This window comes from Patella vulgata, chromosome 3, assembly GCF_932274485.2.
Source record: "Patella vulgata chromosome 3, xgPatVulg1.2, whole genome shotgun sequence".
NCBI classification, from domain to species: domain Eukaryota; kingdom Metazoa; phylum Mollusca; class Gastropoda; family Patellidae; genus Patella; species Patella vulgata.
In genome coordinates this window covers 18386754-18414368 of record NC_065881.2, presented here as the reverse complement: position 1 = coordinate 18414368, position 27615 = coordinate 18386754, and the positions used below count along the sequence as shown (strand labels likewise).

Genomic DNA, 27615 nt, shown 5'->3' with positions numbered 1-27615 from the left:
ACTATATTATTATTTTTCTTGCTGTACAACAGGCTAGTTCTCAAACCGCCAATTTCGTCGAACTCCCTACAGCCCGAAGAAACCTTGATCCGAATTTGGTCCCCATTAACAAACATGTACCCAATACTATATATAGATTATGACATTTTTTCTACTACTGTACATGTTTGTGTTTATGTTTTACTTACCCACAGTTGTAAAAAGGCTAAAAATGGACCAAAAGCTTCGAGAATATAGGCATAGTCTCCACCAGATCTGGTGATAGTGGTACCAAGTTCGGCATAACACAAAGCTCCAACTAAAGATATGAGTCCACAACCTGCCCATACAACAATTGCCATTCCAACCTAAATATAAATAAAAATTTCATTTTATCTCCAATTGAAAGAACAGGGGGACAGGGGGGACTCAATACACAGCCACAAGATGGGCGTATAATAAAGGTTCTACCCAAATGTAAAAAAAAAGTTAATTATCCCCAATTGAACCTAAATGTAAATAAATGTTAATTATCCCCAATTCAACCTAAATGTAAATAGAAGTTAATTATCCCCAATTCAACCATGTAAATAAATGTTAATTATCCCCAATTCAACCTAAATGTAAATAAATGTTAATTATCTCCAGTTCAAACTAAATGTAAATAAAAGTTATTTATGCCCAATTTATTCTAAAATGTAAATAAAAGTTGAAAATCTCCAATTTAAATAAAGTGAGAGAGAGAAATGGGGTTTAACGTCCACTCGACACAACTCGGTCATTTCGGGACTAACATATGGTTTAATTTTATTTCAATAATTCGCTTGCGCATAGGAGTCTTTAGCAGTGGGAGGAAACCGGAGGACCCGGAGAAAACCCATGAGGTCGGACTGGCGACCCTACTCCTTGTCATGTACAACCGGGATTCGAAACCACGCCAGTCGACTCAATGACAGACTTTATGATACAGCGCGCGCACGCTAACCATTCAGCCATCCAACCCCCCACAATTCAAATAAAAGCTAATTATATATAATTTTGAGATGAAGTGGCTACACACCCATATGTATCATTCCATAATGTGTTAAATGTTTAATTACTAGGATCTAACACATTTGTTTGGTGTAAGCTTAATTAGATACACAGATAGGGAGCCAGTACCTGGTTCAAAAATGTATTAATTATACATCCAATCCATTCCTCAATGCTGCACGAAAAGTTACATCTTGCAATTTTTGGCATTTTACTCAAAGCGAATATTTGCATATTTTTTAAACCCCTCTAGACCATAAAAACTGCACAGGAAAATTTTCCAAATAATTGACTGATTTTTAGTAAATGAAATGAAATGAAATGGGGTTTAACGTCCTAAAGTTCTGCTCCGAACTGGGCTAATGAAGACGGGCATACACCATACAGTGTGCTATGAGAAATTTAACCCGGACAGTGGCACAACGGCCTACATTTATGTCGAATTCCATCCAACTGTATATAGGGATCTTTTATGTGCACGCCAATGTGTACACCGAACCTCGGTTTTCCATCCCTTCCGAACAAGTAGACAGCTGTCCTTGTCGGGCCCTCCGTCCTGCATCCCTGACAAGGGGGAACCACGCCGGAAAATCTGAATGAACTTTCTCGGGCAATGCAGGGATCGAACACCCTACCTCCAGGCTAGCGAACCAGTGTCTTACCTATATGTACTTATAGCCACCTGATTTTTAGTATTTATTTTCTGTACAGTATTTGCTATTAAATTTAACATGTGGATAAAACGGTGTCCTTTTGAAATTTTAAAACAAATCAACGTTTTGATAAGCTTTATATTTTTTGGAGTGATTAATGCAAATGTCTTCATTGTACGTAGGTACAGAAGTAAGAGAGAGAACCTATTTTTGTTGTCATTATGAGAAGATACCGGTACTTGTATTTTTATTTTTTCATATTTTTTGGCTATAATCCAGTCAAACAACAATTGGATTCTGAATTTTAATCAAATATTTCCTTACACATCTGTCTGCAGTGAAAATGAGACTAGATTAAACTGTTAATATAAATCTACTGTTTAGCAGAAGATTAGAAGGGAGATAAAAAAAAATATATATTATAAATAACAAATTATTGAATAAATATGTGTTTTATGAAATAAATAAAGGATATAAATATATATAAATAAATAAATAATGTATAAATGTATTGTGACTGCCAATATTATGTGTGAACAGTGTACAGTAGGTGTGAGTATATATTATAATAACCAACTGATCGACTAGCCTCTATTATAACGCTTAACACAATATGTATGTTTTAGAAAAATTATGGATGTGACACACGGTTTACTTACCGAACCTGCCTCGGCCAGCACTCCTTTCGGCGATACAAATATTCCCGATCCAATAATAGAGCCCACAACAAGAGCCACGCCATTCCACAAAGTTAATGTTCTTTTTAGTTCCACGGCATTTCCAGGATCCCCTTCTTCTGAAGGAGTATCAATCTGTTTAGCTTTGACGGCGGGCATATTTTTTGTGAATTATGATCTAATGTCTATGAACTAGGTTAAAAGATAAGAATACTAGTGAAACTAAAACTAAACACAGATAACCATGTGGCTACAATGTAACAGGTAACACGCTACTATGGGAACATATTATTGCTACCGGTGATGATGAAACCGCGCGGTATGATCGTCCTTGTAGGAGGGGAATCCCAAGAATAGAGACCTCTCATTGGTTGAGCGCTCGCTGTCACCCAGACCACATATAAAACCTCAATCGCAAGAGGGTGATGCAATCAATTCAATTGCAAACTATTTACAGGGAGACATCAATTATCGAAGAAAAACAAGGAAGGGAAATATTTATTATTGTAGGCAAACAGCTAACTTACAATTTTGGGTCTTATTATTATAGAGTCCATATGATTTCTAGATAACAGTATCATATAAGAAGTACTATTGCTTATCTAACCTATACATAACAAAAAATAGATTGATAAAAAAGCAATCCTGGAAGTTTTTTTTAGCTTGCCAGGCAACGAAAATACGCCCACGGCAAGTCATCGTGCGGTTGTTCACATCAAATACTGTTCTGCTCTGAACTGAGCTAATGAAGACGGGCATACGCCATACAGTGTGCTATGAGGGAAATTTTGCCTGGACAGTACTGGCACATACGGCCTACTCTTATATCGAATTCCAACTGTCAGGGGATCTTTTACGTGCACGCCAATGTGTACACGGGACCTGGGTTTTTCGTACCATCCAAATGACTAGACAGCTCTCCTTGTCAGGTCCTCTGTCCTGCATCGCTGACAAGGGGGAACCACACCGGCCAATAGGGATCGAACACCCGACCTCCAGGCTAGCGAGCCAGCGTCTTACCCAATTCACCACCGTGACCCCCTAATAATAATATAAATTAATGGTATAGTCTGCGACACAATAGAGATCAATGGCCCATGGATGCAGTCTTTTCATTGGCTTAGATTTAAAATTTGTATTACAAATTTGGCTCTGAACGAATGAAAAGTCTGTTTTTGTAAATTAAAAAAAAAAGTGAAATGAGATTTAACATCCTACTGTTCTGCCATACAGTGTGCTATAAAGGAAATTTTGCCCGGACAGCGGCGCTAAGGCCTACTCTTATATCAAATTCCAACTGCCAGGGGATCTTTCACATGCATCCGAACAACTAAACAGCTGTCCTTATCAGGCCCTCCGTTCTGCACCACTAACAAAGGGATACCACACCGGAAAATCCTGATGAACTCAGAACTCTCCTCTCTCGGCCAACACCGGGAGTGAACCTACAACCTCCACTGTGGCTTTCTTTTTTTGTAAATAGTTTTTAGGTACCAGTTCGATGAAATGATGTGGAGGTGAAACCTCATAGGACAACATTTATGTAGCAGAATACAAATAGTCTCTATCACAGGTAGAGGTTCTTAATGCTAATCCCCATCAGGTAGCGGCACTCCTAGTTAACACTTCTGTCAACCCTGCTATGTGGGTTCGAGCGAGCTTTGTCAAGTCATGAATGGTTGATTTCGTTAACCAGTTACGAATTCCCTGTCCACAAGACGAGAACAGTAATTAAACACCATGTATGGTGAAAGTACTATTTGGTAAAAAAACACTGTAGCTATGATTCCCATTTCCATAATCCTTCCCAAATGAATATGATTTTAAGATTTATACTATACTAACACACATGAAAAATCTAGATCTGTCCATCTCTCAATCATTACAGTTTTATAAAATGATTTAAAAAAACATTAATTCAACAAGTTTAAATTTTTTTATTGAATCCTTTCTCTTTTTCATATAATAAAATATTTGAACAATCACATGAAATCTATAGTTTAATAACAGGTATTCATTGAATCCTTTGTCTATTTTATATAATAAAATATCTCAATAAAGGTATTCATTACACAAAGAAAGAACACACTATTGTCTGTCATGAATTTCAAAGTACTAATATAGACTTTTTGGGCCTTTAAATTCAATGAATACATATTGTCCTGGCAGTTTAATCCTGATCAGATTATTAAAAGTTGTATTGGCAACTTAGGCCACACCAATCTGAATTTTTGTTCTTCTGGAACACCTATTCCAATTTTGCTTCCTATTTCTTCGACCCCTCCCCTCCACCACCCTTCCCAAAACTAATTTCTGAACAAAAAGTGCTTGATTGCTCTTCTCACAAGGTTTAATTTGCCATTTTAAAAGTCTTGAAATCTTAAACAAAACATTGTTCACAAGGCTTGGTTGGCTATTTATATATCAAGAGCTCAAAGAAATAAAAACAAAATTGGTTTGGCCTACATCAGACTCATGTACATGCATAGCAAGTTATTTCTACAGTAAAAATATAAATAGATTTTACTAGTCATAATCAACAGTATTCAATATGCCTTAAATCTTTTATCAATAACAAGTTAAAAGTAAAACTACTGCTTGTTTTATAACACAAACAACATGAATTCATAATAAAAGATAATTACTAAAAGTCAACATACTGTCAATCTTCCTACTCAAAGTTGCTGTAACTTCTATGATGAATTAATACTAAAGTATATTCACACTACCTTCCCTATTCCTTTTACTTCATCAACATGTTCAACTAACCAGCCAAAATAACCGATGCTGTATGCACTTTTATAGATTGTGCTTTTGCTAAACATCAGCATACACCAAGGGATATCGGGATCAAATAAATACATTAAAAAATGTCTCTCAACAGTAGGATGTTAGTTAAACCCCATTTCATTTATATGATTCACAATTATGCTATTATCCCATGGTACAATTTTATGGAAACACAATTACTGAGTTTAATACTAAGCAACGTTTTGACGAGGATACTCTCGTCCTTATCAAGCAAATAATACAGGTATGCATGTTCACAATTATGCTTACTGTCATGCATCCTCGGTATCCCCAGTGGTCTCATTCCATTATACTCCACTATACCCTGAGTTCATCCATGGGGTATTCACACATTCAAATTATCTGCCCTTGATCTTAGCCTAGTTGTTTACGTTCACAACAATATGGCGGCCTGAGAAATTTATAAAAGAAGTTACATGCAAACAAAAAGATCTCCTATATCTTTTAGATGGGAAAGATGTTTTTATGTCGGTCAAACAAGCTGTGGCAAGTCGCTATGTTACCACTATGGATGAACCCAGGGGTATAGTGGAGTGGAGCTGAATGAGACCACTGGGGATACAGAGGATGACTGTCTCAAGGCTTTTTTTTTATAGTTTTCATATTTTGTACATGCTGTATGCTGCCTCCAATGGCATTGTGATACAATGATATCTTATCCAAAACTCTTTCCAAGCCCTAAAGTGTATTTTATTAAACTATTTCTGTTAGATATCACACACAAATATTCAAACATACAATTGTAACAGATTATCTAGTAATTGTTATTCAATTAAAACTATTGGAACCTGCTCTGTTCATTGTCTCTGCAATATTCACCGGTAATAACATTCATTCACTAAACCAACTAATATTCAAAAATAAACAAAACAAACATATAGATGAAAAATATACTGATTCCAAACAATAGTCCAATAATTATTAGTTTCATTTGAATTTGATATTCTAATAGTGATTTAGAATATTCCAATAGCATTCGAAGAATGATTTACAATATTCCAATAACATTAGAATAAGGATTTAGAATATTCTAATAGCATTTGAATAAGGATTTAGAATATTCCAATTCCAATAACATTATAATAAGGATTTAAAATATTCTAATAACATTAGAATAAGGATTTAGAATATTCCAATAGCATTAGAATAAGGATTTAGAATAGTAAAATCAGCATTCTATGTGAGCCTTGTCAGTGTTACAGGACAGAGGGTCTAACAAGGATAGCTGTCTAATAATTCGGATGGGACGAAAAACCAAGGTCTCGTGTACATATTGGCGTGCACATAAAAGATCCTTTGGCAGTTGGTATTCGATATAAGAGTAGGCCATAGTGCCGCTGTCCAGGCAAAATTTCATCAATGCACACTGTATGGCATATGCCTGTCTTTAACATACACTCTTCTTAAAGAACAAGTTTGATAGTACTACTATGAACCAGGAACCTTTGATTCGTTATATTAGCACAGCAGACAATCTTGTAAATCAACGAAATAAGAAGAGCTCATTTATTTGTCTTATAAGACATTATACCACGTCTATTTCTACTATCTTAAATCCTACCATTTTGTCAGTGTTAAATACCTGTCAACTGTATTCAGTTTTAAACATTTATTTTGTCTACAGTATTCATATTTAAACACTGTCTATAGTATTCAGTTTTAAACACTGTCTGCTCTAAAGTATTCAGTTTTAAACACTGTCTATAGTATTCATATTTAAACACTGTCTATAGTATTGAGTTTTAAACACTGTCTACAGTATTCATTTTTAAATACCTGTCAACTGTATTCAGATTTAAACACTGTCTACAGTAATCAGTTTTAAACACTGTCTACAGTATTCAGTTTTAATGGCTCAGATAACTGATATTAGTTAGCCTTGGCTTGTTTCCCAAACAACTTGGTTTTTTTTAAATGAATAAAATACTATTTAAATTACGTAATTATGCAAAGAATATCACAAAATACATGTGGCATTAAATCTGCTGAAATCTGATTGTGAAATATAAAAACAGTTAACTGCATCGCTTCCAAAGTTCCAGAAATATCAAAAGGCACGTTTTGTTGAAGTTTCATTGAAATATACAGAGAAAAATAATTCATATAAATACAAGATGAACAGATTCCTTGACAATATAGATACATATAAAACAAAAAATAATGTCTCAATACAAATGTAACAAAAAAATCAATTTATATTCAGTATTTAAAACATTATAATAAAAAAAAATAAAACTAATATTTTCATACAACATTAAATCATGTACCCCATTCAACCAATAAAACTTCAAATTAATATGGTATATTAGGACTTGGGCCACCTGAAACGTCTCGTCACTAGGGCTTAGTAGACCAACTCGGCCCAATCACCTGTGTCCTGTGAATAGCTGTAGCACCCAAGGTCCTACAATACGGAGAGTTATTCACATAACACTGATAGTTTGAGGGGGTCCATGGAGCAGTAGTTGCAGAGGGTTTCAGGCTATCCAGGGTATATACCCGTATAAAATATGTCACTTTTCTCTAATTTTCTTTACAGAATCAGAGTAGTCTATAGAGCTCAAGCGTTAAAGCCACTTATAGTCATTTGGCTTTTTCTTCATTCCCTGATAAACGGTGAATCAATTCATAACTGTCCTGTGCCATTGATGATTGTCAATAATGTTTATTAGGCTCCTATACTTAATAATTATTATGGTGCCTGGCCTGCTGGTGGCTTCCAAATGTTTAATAGAGTTATGTCCCTTTAATTCAGGAACTATGAACCTAGCTCATCAATTAAGCCTGCAAATAAAGGCATCTGTCACAGACAATGTGAAACATCAATTAAATTAAATTAAGAAATCAAAACCAAAACAAAAATAGTAAAAATGTAACATCAATATTGATTGAAATGGTTATTGATAATATTGAGTTTGTGGTTTAACTCTTTTAAATAAAATATAGACACCCTAAAGTCAAATATCAAGTCATATCACATTGGTTTACACAAATTAAAACTCACAGTACAATATGGCATCATTCATCCTGCACCTCATCGCCTAGATTTCTTTCTTTTTCTGTAGCTAATTGCGATTTTCTTTGTTCTAAAGCAATGTTATGATCAACAGTATCACAAATTTTCTTCACTATTCTATCAAATATTTGGGGTTTATCTGCATATACATGATGTCCAGCACCTGGTATAATCTACAAAGAAATTACAAACTTCATGGATACATGTTTTGAAAATTCCAGCACATTTCTTCAAATTTAGTCTGAATTAAAAGGAAATGGGGATTAACTTCCAAGTTATATGCCCTGCACTGTGCTATGAGGGACATCAGTGCTACAGCCTGCTCTTACAAATGTATTTCAAATTCCAATTGTAACATGAAAACTGGATCAAGGTTTTTTGTACCATCAGGATGACTAGACACTGTTTCTTGCCATACCCTCCTGTCTGCACCACTGGCAAGGAGATACCAAACATGTTGGTACTTTATTCTCGGCCAACACCAGGATCGAACCATGCCTTAACTCAGTGAACCACTGTGAGTCATTTAGGCACAGATTCAGGCTTTGGCAGGCACAAAAACTCAGGTGCCTAAAACTACATCTAGGACTGTTATTTCCAGGCCTGGAGTGTGTATGGCCATAGCTCACTGGCTAGGCAACACTTTTCTCATTTCATGCTGGATTCCAAGCAGAGACATTCTAGTCGAGATTCTATTGTCTTACCACCAAATAAAATGAGTAATAAATAAATTACTGTACCTGTATGTCTACGTAACTGTCATTGCGTATATATTTGACCCTGTGACCAACACTTCTATCTATCCATGAACGGGACCCATAAATAAAGGTCACAGGTAAATGGCTCGGGATATCTGTCATACGATTTATCATGGGAAATTTGGCCCATCCAAATGGTATTGTCATGGTTTTAAAAGCAGCCTCTCCACTGCAAAAATAAGAAAAATAATCAATTTTGTTTCCATTTAAATCCAAGAAATTTCATATTTGTAAAAAGCATGTAGATATTGACTAGCTTGGTTGCATGAAAAAATTATAGAAAAGTACTGTTTATTTTTACATTGAATTCAAGAGTTCATTTTCCAAAACACATGAAACTACTGTTCCCTAGACCATCTCAAACTGTTGAGGTCACAGAACATACGTCCCCTTTAATAGTTTACAGTCATGGGGTTAAAGGATGTTCACATATACATGTACATGGATGATAATAACATACAAAGAGATATTTATATTCTTATGCTGTATCTACATGTATAAATATCATAAAGAGTTTAAAGATACATTCTGGGAGATTAGATAAAGAGCTGGCAGTTTTCACTATAATAGTTAAAAACTAGATAATGTCAAGGGAATTTGCTGAAAATTTCAGTCAAATTGATCCACTCTGAACCGAGATTTTAGCGATTGAATTTTCGGTCTAGTCTCGATCATCATTACTAAAGTCGGTACGATAAAAAACATAGTCTTGATTATTCATTTCACAATTAAATCATGAATGGAAGTCGAACAGCAAATCAGAACCTAATCCAATAAACATCGCAGGCTAGCGATGACATTAAGAGTTGATTAAGGTCTTTTCATGTTAATAAATCTCTAATTAATAATTTATATAACATTTCAGGCCTAAAGAAAGACCTGTAATAGGCAGATTTAGATTTTGCATAATGTATGTTTAATGTTTACCTTGGTTTTTGTGCATTACAGTGATAAATATAGTTAAAAATTGTATCATCTTCCAGTACTTCTGAAAATGTTTCTCTTAAATCTGGTCGAATACGGCGAACCAAGGATGGACCTAAAAATACAAATATATACATGCAACAATTAATTTCAGTGTTGATTCACAATATGGTAGGGTTGTCTACGGAGGTTTACCATTTAATTCATTAAATGTGATCATCTCGAGAGATAAATAACATGAATAAATTTGAATTTTAGCACAGATCACACTTGGAATAATGCTGTTTCAGTTATTTCAGTTTTCTAAACTATTTTTCAATTCTTATCAGGGTGTCATTGGCCAATTTCTCGTCAATTTTGTCAAATCACTTGAGTTAACCCTTTAGCACCTGGTACATATAAAAATTTACTTTCCCAGCTGATGAAAAACAAGATACAGAAGATAGGTTGCCAGGCAACAAAACATACGCCCACAGCAGCAAAATCGTCCGGGCAGTCAACAAGAATTGTCACATATTTTTACTTTTTTGGTAATGAAACATTTATAATACATTAAAATCTGATTAAGAGTAACAACTCATTAAGTAATTATCAGAAAACCATTAGAATTGGTTTGGTTTTTATAAAGTTTTGCCCCATGCTAACGTTTAGTATAGGAAACTTTTAACATCATGGATTTAGCTGTTCAAGTCATAAAAATTCATTGCAAATCAATATACTTGTTTGTCTCAAGACCTTAAACTCTGTGTATGAATCTGAAGTCAATCGGATGATAACTTTAGCTTGTAGAGGGTCACAATGTTTTTAAAAGTGATCAAGGGCCATAACTTTGGCAGTAATTATCGGAAATCGTTGAAAATCAATATGATTCTTCGTCTCATGACTTCAAACACTCTGTATCAATTTAAAGTCAATCGGATATTAACTTTAGCCTCTAGAGCCTTTACAAGATTTTTTCAAAGTGATCAAGGGCCATAACTCTGGCAGTAATTATCGAAAATAGCTGAAAATGAATAAACTTCTTCGTCTCATGACCTTAAACACTGTGTATAAATTTAAACTCAATCGGATATTAACTTTAGCCTCTAGAGCGTCCACAAGGGCCATAACTCTGGCAGTAATTATCGGGAATCGCTGAAAATCAATATGCTTCTTCGTCTAATGACCTTAAACAATGTGTATAAATCTAAAGTCAATCGGAAATTAACTTTGACCTCTAGAGCATCCATAAGATTTTTTGAATTGATCAAGGGCCATAACTCTGGAAGTAATTATCGGAAATTGCTGAAAATCAATAGGCTTCTTCGTCTCATGACCTTAAACACTGTGTATAAATTTAAAGTCAATCGGATATTAACTCTGACCTCTAGAGCATTTACAAGATTTTTCAAAGTGATCAAGGGCCATAACTCTGGCAGTAATTATCGAAAATCGCTGAAAATGAATAAACTTCTTCGTCTCATGACCTTAAACACTGTGTATAAATTTGAAGTCAATCGGATATTAACTTTAGCCTCTAGAGTGTCCACAAGCAACTGTGGACGACGGACGGACGGGGGCGACGACAATATACGACCACATTTCAATGTGGGCGTATAAAAAATGATGTGATTTTTTACATTTGGTTTTGTAATTCATTTTCAACACCGCCCTAAACTACTGCTAACTAGATGACCTCAGACTACCCCCGAGTCATACATGTACTTCATGTAGTATATAGCTTTAAATAGTTCATAACTGTTCATGTGACTCGGTGAATGTGCTAGTGGGTTAAATGCGTACTAAAGATTAAGAAAACCTACCCCATGGTCCTGCAGCCCGTAAACCAGCCAGTGGATTAAATGGTTTTATCATAGTAGCTAGCAGTCTAATCCAGCCTGGTAGTCGCTGTTGTTCTTGATTCACAGGTGGTTTCTCTGGAAAGCCCCATGGATCAGCCAATATAAGATGTTGTACACTTTTAGGATATTTTATAGCATATGCGCTGGCTAAAAACCCACCCAAACTATGTCCCATTAAAACAAATTTGTCCAATTTAACACTCTTCCTCCATTCTTCAATGGAATCTATAAATTCTGATTCTGCTAAATTCGGATCTCGATTAAAGGTTGGTCTTGAGCTTCTTCCAAAACCAAGCAAATCAAATGCATAAACTGTTCTTTTCTCAGACAAGTCATCCAAATTCTGTATCCATAAACCAACACCTCCCCCGAAACCATGAACCATCACAAGAGGAGTGTGTTCTTCCTCTTTTTCTTTGTTTAAAACAACTGTCCATATCTCTTCTGATTTAATAGGCACAAACTTTTTCTCTGATAAATTTTTACAATCTGAAAAATATTGAAAACAAGTTAGATGGAAGTACAGTATACAAAAGTCTTTGAAACTATGTACAGTGACATGTCATTCATACTGGCCGATATATTTTGAGCAAGGTGGGTCAGTGAGTAAGCGCTGGCACACTAGCCAGGAGGTTAAAGTTTCGATCTTGGCCAAGACAGTTTCCTCAGAATTCCAAAGGTTTGTTTAAGTGCATGCCAACATGTACTAATAAGCTCTCTTTTTGTCCCAACTCACTGCTTTTTTTCCACGAACAAGAGAGAGAAAGAGAGAGAAATGGGGTTTAACGGCCACTCAACACAAACTAGGTCATTTTAGGACCAACACATGGTTCAATTTTATTTCAATAATTTGCTTGCGTGTAGGGGTCTTTAGCTGTGGGAGGAAACCGGAGGACCCGGAGAAAACCCACGAGGTTGGATCCACGAACAAAAGGTAATCTTTCTTGAACCCCAGACCTACTGGTTTACACTGATCCACTATGGCTTCCAATTTACAAAGAATCAGAACATGAATAAAACTTACAGTTAAGGATTTTTTGTTCAACTTTTTCTAATTGACCTGCTGAAGTGGGTTTCCATCGAAACCAATTTCTTGGTGTTATCCAGCTAGTCCTAAAAAATCAAAAAGAAATCAAGCTTTTTTGGACTTGTCCCTTTAAATTATAGAATTTGATCATGCATATACATGCTTGTACTGTTAAGTGTTATAGGGACTATTCCACCCTTCTTTTCCTTTGAGTGTGAGTTTTTTTTGTCTCCTTCTTGGGATTATATATTGATCTAATTAAAGCCCTGGTCGTCATTTAAGGGATTTTGAATGCCTTGCCAACCAATAATGGTTTAATTTCGTACAGCATTTACCAAGATGTGAAGCTGTGAAAATTGTGCAACATTCTGCATCCTTTATTTAGATGTATTATGTGAAATATTATTGAAATAAATTTTATATTTTGTATGTTTTATACAATGTATTATGTATGTGAAATATTATAGTTTGCATTATGTTAAATGTCTATGTAAATTTACGTATTAAATTAATGTTATAATGTATTGTATGTATTTATTAATTTATATTTAAGGTATTATCTATTATAGTATTAGGCAATATTTATGTTAATATCATTTCGTACATGTAATAAATGGTATGGGTTTTTTTGGCCGTTAAGACCAATTTCTATGACCAAAGTTTTTGCCCGTTATGACCAATTATTTTGGCCGTTATGGTTTAGGGCCGTTATGTCTATTTAAGTATAATAACACATGATTTGTATCCATGGATGGGCCTTATTTAATAGATCTATACTTACACCACTTGAAAAATACTAAACACAGCTCTAACTGGATACAAATTATAAATAAAGTTCATGATAAAATATATTTTTTAAAATATACACCACCGTCACATATAAAATTAATCTACTGGAATGTGTTTAAAGTTCACGGGGATCTGTTATAATTTACGATTAAAAAGTCGGTAAATTCAAAGGGCACTTGACTGGTAATGGTATTTTTGGTAGTAAAACAGCTACGCTGTTCATTTCATCAACATCAAATAACATCAAATTTGATACTATAGCTCTGGCATTCGTGAATATATTTACTGGAGTAAAAGTACAGATATTCCCAAGACAAAACTTGAACAGCAGCTTTTCACGTAAAAATTTTGGTCATCATGCAAAGGGAGATAATACTTCAGACTGGAGTAGTCTTGAACAACACGCCAGTCAATAAAACGCGATTGACATAAACTAAAAGTAATACCTGCACAGCTAAAACATTTTTTAACAGTAATACCTGCACCGCTAAAACATTATTTCGTTTTAAAAAAAAAGGTTATTATCACCTTGTTTTATAAAAATAAACAAATAGCGATTATTAATTTTTATGTTGTGAATAAAAGTGGCACAGAAAATGGTAAAAATGTTAGATATTATTGAGCCAGACAGAATCGATATATTCTGTGAAGCGGGAAACTTCCCGCTGTATACATTCAAATACCAGTGTCTTGTTAATCGAAGCTAAAAGAACAAAATAAAATAAATCTGGTAAATTTATAAAAAAGCATAATCTTTACCTCTCCGTGTCACTCCGTTCCGTTTGCTGCTCCATTCTTTTGGCAGTCAGTCGAACCAGTAATTTGAGATTCAGAAAAAAAAACAACACTGCTGTTTAAAACTTCTAACTTTACTGTTACATTTTCGGGTTACTGCGTGACACAGCAAATTCTTATTTAATATTTACCTTTTTTTTTATCTCGACGAAGCTTCGATAATCCAGTCGATAATTATTTATACCAAATAATAATTATTGCACCTTATTATGAATTTAATAGAAAATTAACCCCATTTTTAAAGAAAAAATACCTGGTGGTACTGATTTGGAAATAAATGAATGTTCGAAAGGTAATTTTATTTTTCCATTTTCTTTCTCCGATCTCAATTTTTAAGTCTTGATAATCAGAACACTGTATTTACTTATGACGTCATTATGACGTTGCGTTTAATCTAAAAATAGATATACTCTCTACGTCATTATTTATTTTTAGATTGGGATCGCCCTAGCCGGGTTGAGAGAAAATAGCTGTTTATAATTATGACCTACATTTTACACCTGGTAATTTTTTATTTCATTCTGCCAAGATTACATTACAATACGTTTCTTTTCGAACACCGACAGAGACATTAGTAAAGCTTTATATTTATTTCTCAAACAAAGCCATCTAATCTATATAAATACTATTCTAAAAATTAATGTGATGGTGTAGTGGAATGTCAATAAATTCATTCGTGTTGTTACCTGTTATCATTATAATGGACTGGTCGTGAAATCAAGTCTGAACAGGTAAATTTAAATACCTTATATTGCAAACATCGAAAGAAATTTTCAGTTGTACGTTTGACACAATTGTAAGAACAGATAATTAATTGATCTAATTCCTATAGATCGGTACCAGGTAGCTTTAATTTATAAATTAGCCTAGCTGTTTGCACACATTCTTTGGTTTTATATGATTATGAATATTTAATATTGAAGTAATTTCAATGGACCACAAGGTCTGTGTTCTAGTGATAACACAATGATCAGATACAGTAAATAAATGTCAAATCACGGACATATTTCAATAAGCATTTATATAGGCCAGCCCTCTATCAGATATATAAAACAGCTAGGTGGTCTATTATGTACAGTGTTACAGTATTTACAGTAAATATTAAGAATTACAATAAATATTAAAGCATTATATACAGTGGACATTGACTGATATTGCCCGATCCATCAGTTAAATATAGAAACTCTAGCAATTGGTGATGGAAACTGAAACCAAATTAAAGTGGGAACTGATACCAAGATGCATGTAGTTCATACAATAATTGGTAGAGCCTTTGGCTTTTTTCAAAGTGTTGCCCACAAGAACAAGAAGATGAGTAGCAGTCACCTGTCAGGTCCCAGTTCCTATTCCAAAAATACTCAAGAGAGAAAGAGAGAGAGAGAGCGAGAAAAATGGGGTTTAACGTCCACTCGACACAGACTAGGTCATTTTAGAACTAACATATGGTTATATTTTATTCCAATAATTTGAATGCACATAGGGGTTTTTAGCAGTGGGAAGAAACCGGAGGACCCAAAGAAAACCCACAAGGTTGGACATGCGACCCTACTCCTTGTCAATCACGTACAACCAAGGAATTGAAACCACGCCAGTTGACTCAATGACAGACCTTATGATAAAATGTGCACACGCTAACCATTCGGCCATCAAAAAAATTCTCAAAATTTACTCCAATGAAAAATTCCATGAAATTAAACTTCAAATTGTACCCCTTAAAATAAATGACAGTTGATCAAGTAGCTATCTGTGTTATCTAAAATATTGATGTTTACAATCTTAAGTTAATATTGAAATATAAGGAACTTTATTCATTGACTAATGTATTTTTTTTTCTTCAGTAAATTAAAGCATTAGTTATGGCAGCAGCTTTGACCGCAAGATCTCGATGTGCATTTTGGGATAAGTGCTATCGTAAAAATAAAGCTCATTTAAAAGAATATATTCACCCTGGAGATAGTGATGAAGGTTTGTTTTGTAATAGAATATAAAATTTAAAAAAAGGATTGAAAACACATTTAAACATACATTATGCAAGAGCTAAATCGGCCTATTGCAGGTCTTTCTTTAAGCCAGAAATGTTATCTAGATTATTAATTGGACATTTATGAACAAAACAAGACCATAATCAACTCTCGATGGCATCGGACACTCAAGATTATATCTAGATTAGAAAGGTTCGTCATTTAAAAATTTAATTTAAAAATGGGAAAGCCAGGCTAAGACTCGAATATACCAGTGCCCTGGTTACCACTATGCACACATCATGTCAGAACTACAAACAGTGATAACAGAATATTTTCATTTTCTATTTTTGAGCTGTTATAGCCAGAATGGTCAGCTCTTTATCTAAATCTTACATAATGTATCTTTAATTAAATGTAATAGCGCTATAATTCTGAAAATATAGAAGAAAATTAAATGATCTTCATTATTAAGAATCATTATTTTATAAAAGTAATCAAGTATTTATTTTTTTTTAAATTAATCTCTGCTTTTCTGGCAATACTTTCTTCATAGCAGTCTGCAGGACATGTGCCTGTCTTCATGAGCCCATTTGATACAGAAAAGTAGGAAATGAAATGGGGTTTAACGTCCTACTGTTCTGCTCCGAACTGGACTAATGAAGACGGGCATACGCTATACAGTGTGCTATGAGGGAAATTTTGCCTGGACAGCGGCACTACAGCCTACTCTTATATCAAATTCCAACTGTCAAGGGATCTTTTACGTGCATGCCAATGTGTACACGGGACCTCGGTTTTTCGTACCATTCGAACAACTAGACAGCTGTCCTTGTCAGGCCCTCCGTCCTGCATCACTGACAAGGGGGAACCACGCCGGAAAATCTGGATGAACTTTCTCGGCCAATGCAGGGATTGAAAACCCGACCTCCAGGTTAGCGAGCCAGCGTCTTACCCACTTAGCCACATGATCTCCCAGAAAAGTAGGACATTAAACTCCATTTCGTTTCATTTCCTGAAGTAATATAAACTTTTATTTTTATTTTTAAACAGAGGAAATGGACACGACAACCAGTAAAACTAAAACAGATGTAAGTCTTCATGATTTCATTCAATTCTCAATAAAACTGTCAGCATTAACAGATATAAACATCCCCAAAAAAATTTTACTGGTAGACAACCTGACAACACCTCCCAAGAATAAATTCAATTTATATTTCACTGTTTTTTTAATATGATTTTAATTGAATAACTTTACAGGTTAAAGATGATGACACTGAAATGAAAGATGTATCTAAACCTAGTACTAGTGATAATTCTACCAAAAGAAAAGCTCATGACATCAGTGATGATGAGGTACGTTATTTAGAGTCTTATACCTAATGTTATGAGATAAAAAATATGCATTCGAACAATGATTCTTGTTTCAATCAAATCTGCCGGTCTCATTTAACTGGCTGTCAATTTTCAACTTTTATGTTTAAGCCTAGTGTCTAGGCCTAAGACAGAAGTCACCTGTCATAGACTTTTTTTAGACACAAATTATCACACAGCATTTTCACTATAATATATACGTTTTGTGATAATTTGTGTCTGACAAAGTTGGTGACTGGTGCCTGATGTCCAGATTTGTTTATGTGTAAAAACACTTTAAAATATTAAAAGATTGGAACCCTACTAAACAATTGTCTGAGGTAAGTATAGTATGTCAAAAATTGACCAGTTGAGTCAAAGCCCCTTTTTGCCCTCTTGGATTGAATATTTTATAAAACTATCACAACGTTTGTAAGTTGGTATGGAGTAACAAAAATATACCGGCAATCATTTTTAAATTAGATATCCAATTGCTTGTCTGATACCCAGTCGTTTACTTCAAATTAAACAGTGTAATTTATTTGGTGCAGTATTGGGAGTAGCTAAACTGGAGGTTCCCAGTCGGAACAGAACAGTAGGACATAAAACCCATTTTATTTGTTTGATACTTTATTATGTAAATTTGTGATTTTTGTTAGGATGATGAAGTGATGGGAAGTTCAAAGACAAAGAAAGTAAAAACGACAAATGAAAAACCAACAGTTTCGACATCTTCTGCAGCTGAGACACCCCCAGTGTTGAAATTTGTCAGTCAAAAAGGGAAATGTAAATATTGGAATAAATGTTATAGAAAAGAAAAACAACATAGATTAGAATTTTTACATCCAGGTGATGATATACCTGACGAAAAAATGGATAAAGGTGAGAATTTCATCATTTGGAATCCTGAATGGAAATAAGGCACCTGTTACAGACAATGTCATGCATTAATTTGGATTTTGTTAGGCACAATCTCCCTGGCGTCTGTCCTTTTGTCTGACATGTTTGTTTTTTGTCAGGTTTTTTTTATTAATATGTCTGGCACAAAGTTCTGAACATTTTAAATCTCAACTAAAAACATTCTTGTTTAAATACCCTGATCTGTAAATAAACCGTGAATATAACAACCAAAACAGCGCCTTAGAAACTATTCTTCAATATTAACATGCTTTATAATTGATGATATGATTATCATTATCAAAGTTCAGAACAGTAGGGGCAGTACTGCCTGATCCTTGTAAGGTACAACCAAAATTTTGCGGTTGATGAAATAACTTTAAAAATGGATAATCAAGATTTTTTTTATTATCATAACAACAGTAGCAATGACAATCAAGGCTCAGAATGAAGTAATTTGACTGAAATTTTCAGCATGTTCCCTTTTCATTACCTATTTTTTAACTACTATAGCAAGAACTGTCAACTCTTTATCTAATATAATCTAATGCCCCTTTAATGTTTTGTAGATGAAGCAGAGCACAAGACTCGTGGTAAAAGTAAAGAACTAATCAATGCTTTAATGGATGATCAAACAGTTGAATTTGATTCTGGATATAAATTAACCAGAAAGGGAGATAACTACACTTGCACGTAAGTTTTTAAGGACTTCAAAATCTGTGCAAATTGAATGTCAACAAAATGTATGAAGGATGTTTTGGTTTATAGTACATTAAATAAAGTACATTTTAAAGAGTATGATGATGGCTCATTCAACAGGAGATCCAAGGTTTGATCGAGGTTGTGTCAGAAAAACTCCCTCAGGATTCCTAGTCTGGTTTTCCCTTGACAATGTACAGGAAATAAGGGTAGAAAAAAATGAGGTTCATCCGTGTATTTGTTGGCATGCATGTAAAAGATCCCTTGACAGTTGTAATTTGATGAAGAGTATGCAGAGATGCTGCTGTCCAAGCCAAATTCTCCTCACAGCACACTGAGGGGGGTATGCCCGTTATACCAGTTCATGCTGAAATGTAGAACGTTGATTGTTGAACCCTATTTCATTTCAATTATACATGTATTTATATAATTTTTTCATTCATTGTCAAATTCTTACTGGTATGTTTCTTTTACTTCTGATTAACAGAACACAGTTTTTATGGGAAACCATCACTAGTTTTATTCTAAAAGCACGTTTCGACAAGTATCCTCCTCGGTTAGAAGATTTCTACTAGAAATACACTGGTTGACCTACGGATATGATTTCTATTTTAGATGTAACACATGGAAGGGTTTATCTGAACCAATTGCTGAAAGGACATGTAAACATCTTAAAGAATATCTTGGTGAAGAATTTGAAAATAACCGAGTAGCCGATGCTAAGCCAAAGAAAAAAATCATAAAACAACATATTAATGTCAGCTTACTATTAGCACATAAATATGATGAAAAGTAAGCCTAGCATTTCTTTTATACAAAACATTTATTATAACCATTGATCATTATTTACATTTTTCAGACAATATTTAATATTTCATGACTGAAAGATGCATTATTTAAGATTTAGATAAAGAGCTGGCCATCTTTCCTATATTAGTTCCAAAATACGTAATTCAAAATTAATATATTGAAAACTTCATTCAAATTACTTTATTCTGATCAACATTATTACCGTACTGTTCGAAGTTAATCCAGACTCAGCCTCGCTTCTCCATTTTTAAATTAAATGACGATCATATTTTAATCTGTTTACATTTTCTCCATCCGATGGTCTAGAGAGTTGATTATAGGCTTGTCATGTGTATAAATGTTTAAATAATAATTTATATAACAGGTGAAGCCAAAATAAAAACCTGCTACAGGCCGATTTAGCCCTTACATAATGGATCTTTAATCCATGCTAAAATGTACTTAAAATGATTACCTTTATTTAACATTTAATTAAAGGTAGATAATCTCCAGGTGTGGATTAAAAGGGGGCCCATCAAAAGATCTTACCTTATAGGTGGCACTTTAATATCATGTGCATAGTATGCCAAAATCCTGCCAGATCTTTGTATAATACTGAAGGAAATTGAACCAATTTTTGATAGATATTCCTTTTAGAGATTTAACTTTCACAATAGTTTGCAATGAAATGAAATGAAATGGGGTTTAACGTCCTACTGTTTTGCTCCGAACTGGGCTAATGAAGACGGGCATACGCCATACAGTGTGCTATGAGGGAAATTTTGCCCGGACAGCGGCACTACGGCCTACTCTTATATCGAATTCCAACTGCCAAGGGATCTTTTACGAGCACGCCAATGTGTACATGGGACCTCGGTTTTTCGTATCATCCGAATGACTAGACAGCTGTCCTTGTCAGGCCCTCCGTCCTGCATCACTGACAAGGGGAAACCACGCCGGAAAATCTGGATGAACTTTCTCGGCCAATGCAGGGATCGAACACCCGACCTCCAGGCTAACGAGCCAGCGCCTTACCCACTTAGCCACCGTGATCCCCCAATAGTTTGCAAAGGATTCCTCAATCCCACATATGACGAATAGAGACAGACACTTTAAATAATCTTTAATTTTCAATTTTTCATTTATATCCGATCAAATATACAAAACATACACTCACATAACACGTTAGGTCTTAGAAGAACAAATCTGGTATAAAACAGGGTGCATTATTGCAAGAGGTAACTTTTGTGGACAAGGCTTTAATATAATTTTTGCTCACTAAACAGAAAGACTGACAAGCATTTACTAATATAATAATTGTTCTATTACAGAGTTAATGATCCAATTGGTTGGTGGATGAGTGAGAAATTAGATGGTGTCCGAGCTTTCTGGAATGGAAGGTAAGGTAACAAACCAATATGAAATGAAATGGGGTTTAACATCCTTTTTTTCTCCACAAACTAAGTTAATGAAGACTGGTATATATATGCCATGCGGTGTGTGATTAGGGTAATTTTACCTGGACAAAGGTGTTGCAGCTTACTCTTATTTCAGTTCCCAACTGCTGGAAAATATTTAACATAATGCCTATGGTATACAGTATACACGAAACATCAGTTTTTTTTCGTCCTATTCAAATGACTAGATGTGCTTTTGTTGCCGGGTCATACTCGCCTACCCACGATTAACAGAATTCAAGTGTGAATGTAATAAATAATAATAACTTTTGAAATCTTTTTCAATATGTTTTAATTTAGACAATTTAAATTTTTTTCAGGTGTTTTTATTCTCGATTAGGAAACTGTTTTATAGCTCCACAATGGTTTACAAAGGTAAAAACAAATATTCATTTTACAATGATTAGTTTCAGAGAGAGCACAGGCGTCCATCCTGTATGTATCATTTATTCCTTGCACGAATAGCCTGGCTATCGTTTTTTTTTTTTCAAGGATCCCTTTTACTCTGCGGTCCCCCAGACCCCAGATCAGGAAACACTGATGTGCATCTCAGTAATTTATACCTGAATAAGTAAAATCTTTAAATTATAAGAGAAATGTGTGTAATATGCCTTTTGTAAAATTTCAAACTGATTTGATTTTCAGGATTTACCAACTGATATGCATCTTGATGGTGAATTATTTGGTGGGAGAGGAAAATTTCAGTCAACCGTGAAAATTGTTAAAAATCAGGAATGTGATGACTGGAAGAAAGTGAAATACCATGTTTTTGATGCTCCAAACCTGGAGAAAGAACCGTTCGAAAAACGATATGAAGCCATTAAAGAATATTTTGATTCTAATGAGTAAGTTTGATCCTTAAACCATCTTCATTAGCCCAGTCAGAGCAGAACAGTAGGACGTTAAACCCCATTTCATTTCATTTGATCCTTAAAAACTAGAAATTTAGCTGTATTTATTGAGTTTTATGGTTAAATTCTTTGAATCATTTAACAGTATGTAAATTGACTGACAGCTGGTCAGTTTTTATGCCCTGCAGTCAAGACTGGCAGATGTAGCTGAAATGAGAGGCCTGGCCTGCATATATTGTGTTGAGTTTCTTTTAATGCCTAAAGTATGCTGTACTGTATGAACAGAGAAAGAAATGGGGTTTAGTGTCTGCTTGACACAAAATAGATCTTTTTGGGACTAACATGGTTTAGTGTTATTTCAATAATTCGCTTGTGTGTAGGGTCTTTAGCAGTGACCTCCATGCCTACCCTATGCCATTTGATTCATTGATGACAGACCTTATGATCTAAAGTCATTGAGTCGACTGGCGTAGTTTCGAATCCCCGGTTATACGTGACAAGGAGTAGGGTCGCCTGTCCAACCTCGTGGGTTTTCTCCGGGTTTCCCGGTTTCCTCCCAGTGCTAAAGACCCCTATGCACAAGCGAATTATTGAAATAAAATTAAAACCATATGTTAGTCCCGAACTGACCTAGTTTGTGTCGAGTGGACGTTAAAACCCATTTCTCTCTCGCTCTCTCTTATGATCCAAAGTGCATGCATTAGTCCACTCAACCACCAGCCCCCCCCCCCTCTCTTGAATGAACAGATGAAATATAATGTTTGAAATATAAATTCTAACCTACATGAATTCATTTTTTTATTTGATAGTCTCAAGTACGCTGTACTGTGTGAACAAACAAAATGTAAAGGTAAAGATCATATAAAAGAAGAAATGAAGAGAATTTTAGCTTTAAGTGGTGAAGGTTTAATGATCAGACAACCCAAGTCGAAATATGACAGATCAAGATCCAAAACACTTTTAAAGATTAAAAAATTCCATGATGCTGAGGTATGTTTACTTTTAATCTAAATTCTTTTATGCTTTCTTTTTTTTTTGTTAATTATCCCAGTTTAAGACAGAAAAAAAAACGAAACAGTTTTTCTTTAAAATTTCAGATGTACATTGATTCAAATAAACAGAAAACAGATTTGTGTGACTAATGTGTTTTTTATGTGCATGCGAATGAATACACGATTGGACCTTATTTTTTTCGTACCTTCCTAACAAAGAAAGAATGGGTGTGCTTACTAGCAATAAGCATGTTTACCATGCAACCATGACTACAAAACAATGGCATAAACAAATGGCCAAACAGTAGTTGACAGTGTGTAATAATTAAATTATTTATATAATTTGAGTCTAAAGTTGGGTCATTTAGAGTTATTATAGTTTCTGTATATTTTAATTTTTAGGCTAGAGTTGTAGGTTATAAGCCTGGTACTGGACGATTTCATAATGCTACAGGTGCCTTATTGGTAGAAATGGCCAATGGAAAACAGTTTTATGTTGGCTCTGGGTAAGTTTAACCACCAATCACATCCACCTTGACTATAATATATCCTATTGGGTGCCACAGTAGTTGAACTAATCCAAATTCTGGTTTGGTTCTTGAAGAGCTTTCTAAGTATATCAATCTCATTTTTTTCTGAAATTTGATTAGCCCTTTTTATTTCCCAGTGTAAGTCATTTGTGTTTGACCTCCTAATTAATCTCTTTTTTCAGGTTAACTGATGCAGATCGAAGAAAACCACCTAAAAAAGGAACAATAATAACATATAAATTTCAGGAATATACAAACTCTGGTACTCCTCGATTTCCGTCTTATATAGGTACGTTAAAATATTAGTCAGTTTTTCACATGTTTAGTTTATCTCAGATAAATAAGTAAGGGGTGGAGCCAGGATTTTCAGCAGAAATTTCAAATCCCCATTGAAGTGTTGTAGTGACAATTTACAAGCGTTCATGGCAAGAAGCACACAACGGGGGGTGTCTGGGTGGTCTCCTCCAGAAAATTTGAAAAAATAGATCGCTGTTAATTTATCCCCTGTATCTGTACCTGTTTTGTTTGTCAAGGAATATGCATATTTTTGTGGTTATTTCAATTTATAAATCAATTTTATATTTTAAAATGCTTTTTACATGTTAAGACAACAAATTTAAACATATTCTGTGTTATAAAGCAATATTGAAGTGGTTTTACTCATAAAAATTATAATTTTAACTCTACAGATTGTGTTTTTACGCTTAAACATACATTATGCTTAAACATACATTATACAAGAGCTAAATCTTTCTTTAGGCTTGAAATGTTATCTAAATTATTAATTAGACATTTATAAACATGAAAAGATCATAATCAACTTTCGATGCCATCTTATGTGTCCGATTTTCATTGGATAATTAACCGCAAACTGGATATTCAAGACTTTGTTAATTATCGTGACAACAGTAACAATGGCAATTGAGGCTACAGTGATTTTTAAAGGGTTTCTCAGCTTAGAGTGAAGCAATTTACTGAAATTTTCAGCATATTCCCTTTACATTATCTAGTTATTAACTATTATAGTGAGAACTGCCAGTTTTTATCTAATCTTCCATAATGTATCTTTAAATTATTTGAAATAGCTAATTTTATGGCTTGTAAATTGACTGACAGTTCAGTTCTCCAGCTGGTCAATTTCACTGTCAGTCACTCAAAGCTGGTAAAAAGGACTGTATCAAGAGCTGTGCATTAAAAACTGAATGACAATACCAAAAACTAATAAAGACAGGAAGAAGCCAGTCAATTTTCATTCTTTTCTTTTATATTCATTCTTTACTATTATTCATGTTTTTTTTTTTACCTTTTTATCAATTAAAAGATTTATTTATTTTATTTTTCCAGGTATCAGAATTGATATGACAGAACCAAAAGATGTGATTCTTCCCCCTAAACCAACAGACTAAATACTAAATACCATTATTCAACTTTTATTCAGGTTAACTCTTTGCAATGTCCCTCCATCATTTGTTAGCTCATCGGAAATATGCAGTCATTCATTTTGTATGCAAATTATATTGCCTTGTTAAGAATTTAATATGACAGACTTTTTAAATTTTATTTCTTTTTATAGAAACTATGTTGATCATAATTTAATTGTATTATAATAGAATTGTTGAGATGTGAAATGCCAAATCATTTATTAGTGTAATTCATTGTGGATTTTGTACATTTATTGTGCTGTGAGTATTATATTTGTACTAGACTATATTTATTATTGTCCTTTATATTGTGAGATATATTAGATATATTGTTATAGTTTAAATATATTGTGATATATTTTAGATATATTATTATGGTGGCTGAAAGCGTCCATTTAGATTGGCTGGTTTCTAGATACAACGCAAGAGTCGCCGTTAAGCCAGTACGACGAAAAAGTCGCCGAAAAAAATCGGCGCCTTTTTCGGCGACTTGCTTAACGGCGACTCTCGCCTCGGAAGTTTATAGTTAGTTACATGCGCAATGGCTACATTTTACGCACACAGATCACCAAATAGGGCGAAAGTTATTTTTAGTCTTTCTCTCCCTTCCCCTTTCCCCCTTTTGCATGGCGATTTTTGGTGTAGAATCGAAGAAAGGGGTTTGATAATACATTTTCTGCCAGGTTTTGGTGAATATTCATGATTTTGAGAGGTCGGTTAGGTTGAAATGTAGGGCCGAAAATTGCATGTTTACTTGTCCCTACTTCCAGCTTGTGTATTTCAAGTTTTTCATGGTAAACCTCATACATGCTTTTGTGCAAGAGTTTGCCACATGTTGCTCCATCTGTGGCAGAAAGTAGGCTAGCCTACAAGTCCTAACTCATCCAAAAGCTCCTCCATTTATATACAAGAAGTAAAATGTAGCCATTGCGCATGTAACTAACTATAAACTTCTGAGGCGAGAGTCGCCGTTAAGTAAGTCGCCGAAAAAGGCGCCAATTTTTTCGGCGACTTTTTCGGCGCGTGGCTTAATGGCGACTCTTGCGTTGTATCTAGAAACACGCCGATTTAAATGGACGCTTTCAGCCACCATATATTATTGTATAACACATGCATATATTAAATATGATTTATTGCACATAAATAGAAATTTGATTTAGAATAGTATACCAAAGATTGAATAAAATTTAGTTTTTAGATATAATATTGTTTATACATTCATAATATAAAATGTATATGATTTATTGCACATTTTTAAAGATATGATTCAAGAGAAATATGATAGAATTGAAACCAAACCAAGAATTGAATAAAATAATATGATTTTTTTTTGTAAATTCTCTGGAAACGTGCATGTATATTAATATGTCATCTTCGATTGGCATTTAGTAATTGAACATATTAACACAAGGTACAATTACTGAGCAAGCAATGTTTCCACGAGGATACTTTGGTCTTTATCAAGCAAATGATGTATCCATAAAATTGTACCTTGTGTTATATTAATATGGATAAACACAATTTAAAATTGAAATGTTTTTATATAGAAAATAAAGTTACTGATCATAGTTTGCATTTTTAAGACAATATCTAATCTTTCATTGCTTAATCTACACTAAAATATATATGTACCTTGAAGTCATATTAATAAATGTAATTATCTAGGATAGAAGAAAGACTCATATTGATTGCAATGCGTAATATGACTTGTATCATTATTTAACACCTTTTTTTTAATAACATTAGTAATAGTATAATTTATACTAGGCCAAACAAATTTAATTTTCAGGGTCTTGATAAATAACCACTTGAATCACCTGGGGTTTTTTTTGGGGGGGGGGGGTGTTTAAAATTTCAAAACATAAACATTTAGAAATAAAAGCTTTTGAACAGTGCAACCATGTACTTTTGGTTTTTAAATTAGTCTTTTTATTGACGACATAAGCAGAAAATTTTTATATGTGTTCCTGAAGAACAGATAATCAAATTGGTGTGGTCTTTCTACTTCATTAATTATTTATTTATATTTTTATCATAATTTATTGTCAATTAATTCACTTTTTTATTTTTAATTTATTGTTTTAAAATATTATATTGTTGAAATATACATTTTTATTATTTCACACTGCAATTAAAACATGTTATTTTTTGTGATTTCTTTGTGAGTCTCCATATTATTTTAAGTATTCCATGCCTAACAAAGTTAATGGCATGATATTGAAATGGGCCCCTGTCTTTTTCCCCAGTTTTGATTCTAGAGCATATCTTACAAACTGTTCAAGATATCCTAATGTGCAAACATCAATCAATTGTACAGTAGACATTGTGTATTTTGATAAATTTCTTTGATTTAAATATACATT

General features: G+C 33.9%; 3 protein-coding genes across 7 annotated transcripts in view; 1 reads left to right on the top strand and 2 right to left on the bottom strand.

Annotated features, from left to right (window-relative positions):
* Positions 1-2666, bottom strand: part of LOC126815174 (Y+L amino acid transporter 2) — a 37608-nt gene extending 34942 nt beyond the window's left edge. The window contains exons 1-2 of one of the 2 annotated variants that reach the window (XM_056099668.1): positions 2324-2666; positions 189-347 (exon numbers count right to left, since the gene is read on the bottom strand). In XM_056099668.1, coding sequence (XP_055955643.1) covers positions 189-347; positions 2324-2500 — 336 coding nt within the window. In that variant the 5' untranslated portion in view covers positions 2501-2666. The remainder of the gene's footprint in view (positions 1-188; positions 348-2323) is intronic. The other variant, XM_050540732.2, reaches the window with a different exon arrangement.
* A 1596-nt stretch (positions 2667-4262) lies between these two features.
* LOC126815432 ((Lyso)-N-acylphosphatidylethanolamine lipase) lies at positions 4263-14417 on the bottom strand. 2 transcript variants are annotated; one of them, XM_050541064.1, is made up of 6 exons: positions 14267-14417; positions 12716-12804; positions 11653-12180; positions 9854-9965; positions 8909-9095; positions 4263-8341 (listed from the first exon to the last, which is right to left on the bottom strand). In XM_050541064.1, the coding sequence occupies exons 1-6, from the start codon at positions 14299-14301 to the stop codon at positions 8171-8173; spliced, it is 1122 nt and encodes a 373-aa protein (XP_050397021.1). In that variant the 5' UTR covers positions 14302-14417; the 3' UTR covers positions 4263-8170. The 2 variants fall into 2 exon arrangements, with proteins under 2 accessions (XP_050397021.1, XP_050397020.1); XM_050541063.2 differs by lacking the exon at positions 14267-14417 and adding an exon at positions 13500-13880.
* Positions 14418-14747: 330 nt separating this feature from the next.
* Positions 14748-27089, top strand: LOC126815779 (uncharacterized). Of its 3 annotated transcripts, none has more exons than XM_050541713.2 (14): positions 14748-14805; positions 16141-16267; positions 17317-17354; positions 17524-17619; positions 18276-18498; positions 19083-19206; positions 19828-20004; positions 21333-21401; positions 21779-21833; positions 22104-22303; positions 23119-23299; positions 23704-23807; positions 24014-24120; positions 25176-27089. In XM_050541713.2, exons 2-14 carry the CDS (start codon positions 16159-16161, stop codon positions 25235-25237), a joined length of 1545 nt encoding a protein of 514 aa, XP_050397670.1. In that variant the 5' UTR covers positions 14748-14805; positions 16141-16158; the 3' UTR covers positions 25238-27089. The 3 variants fall into 3 exon arrangements, with proteins under 3 accessions (XP_050397670.1, XP_050397672.1, XP_050397671.1); XM_050541715.2 differs by lacking the exon at positions 14748-14805 and adding an exon at positions 14901-15033; XM_050541714.2 differs by lacking the exon at positions 14748-14805 and adding an exon at positions 15034-15145.
* Positions 27090-27615: the final 526 nt, after the last annotated feature.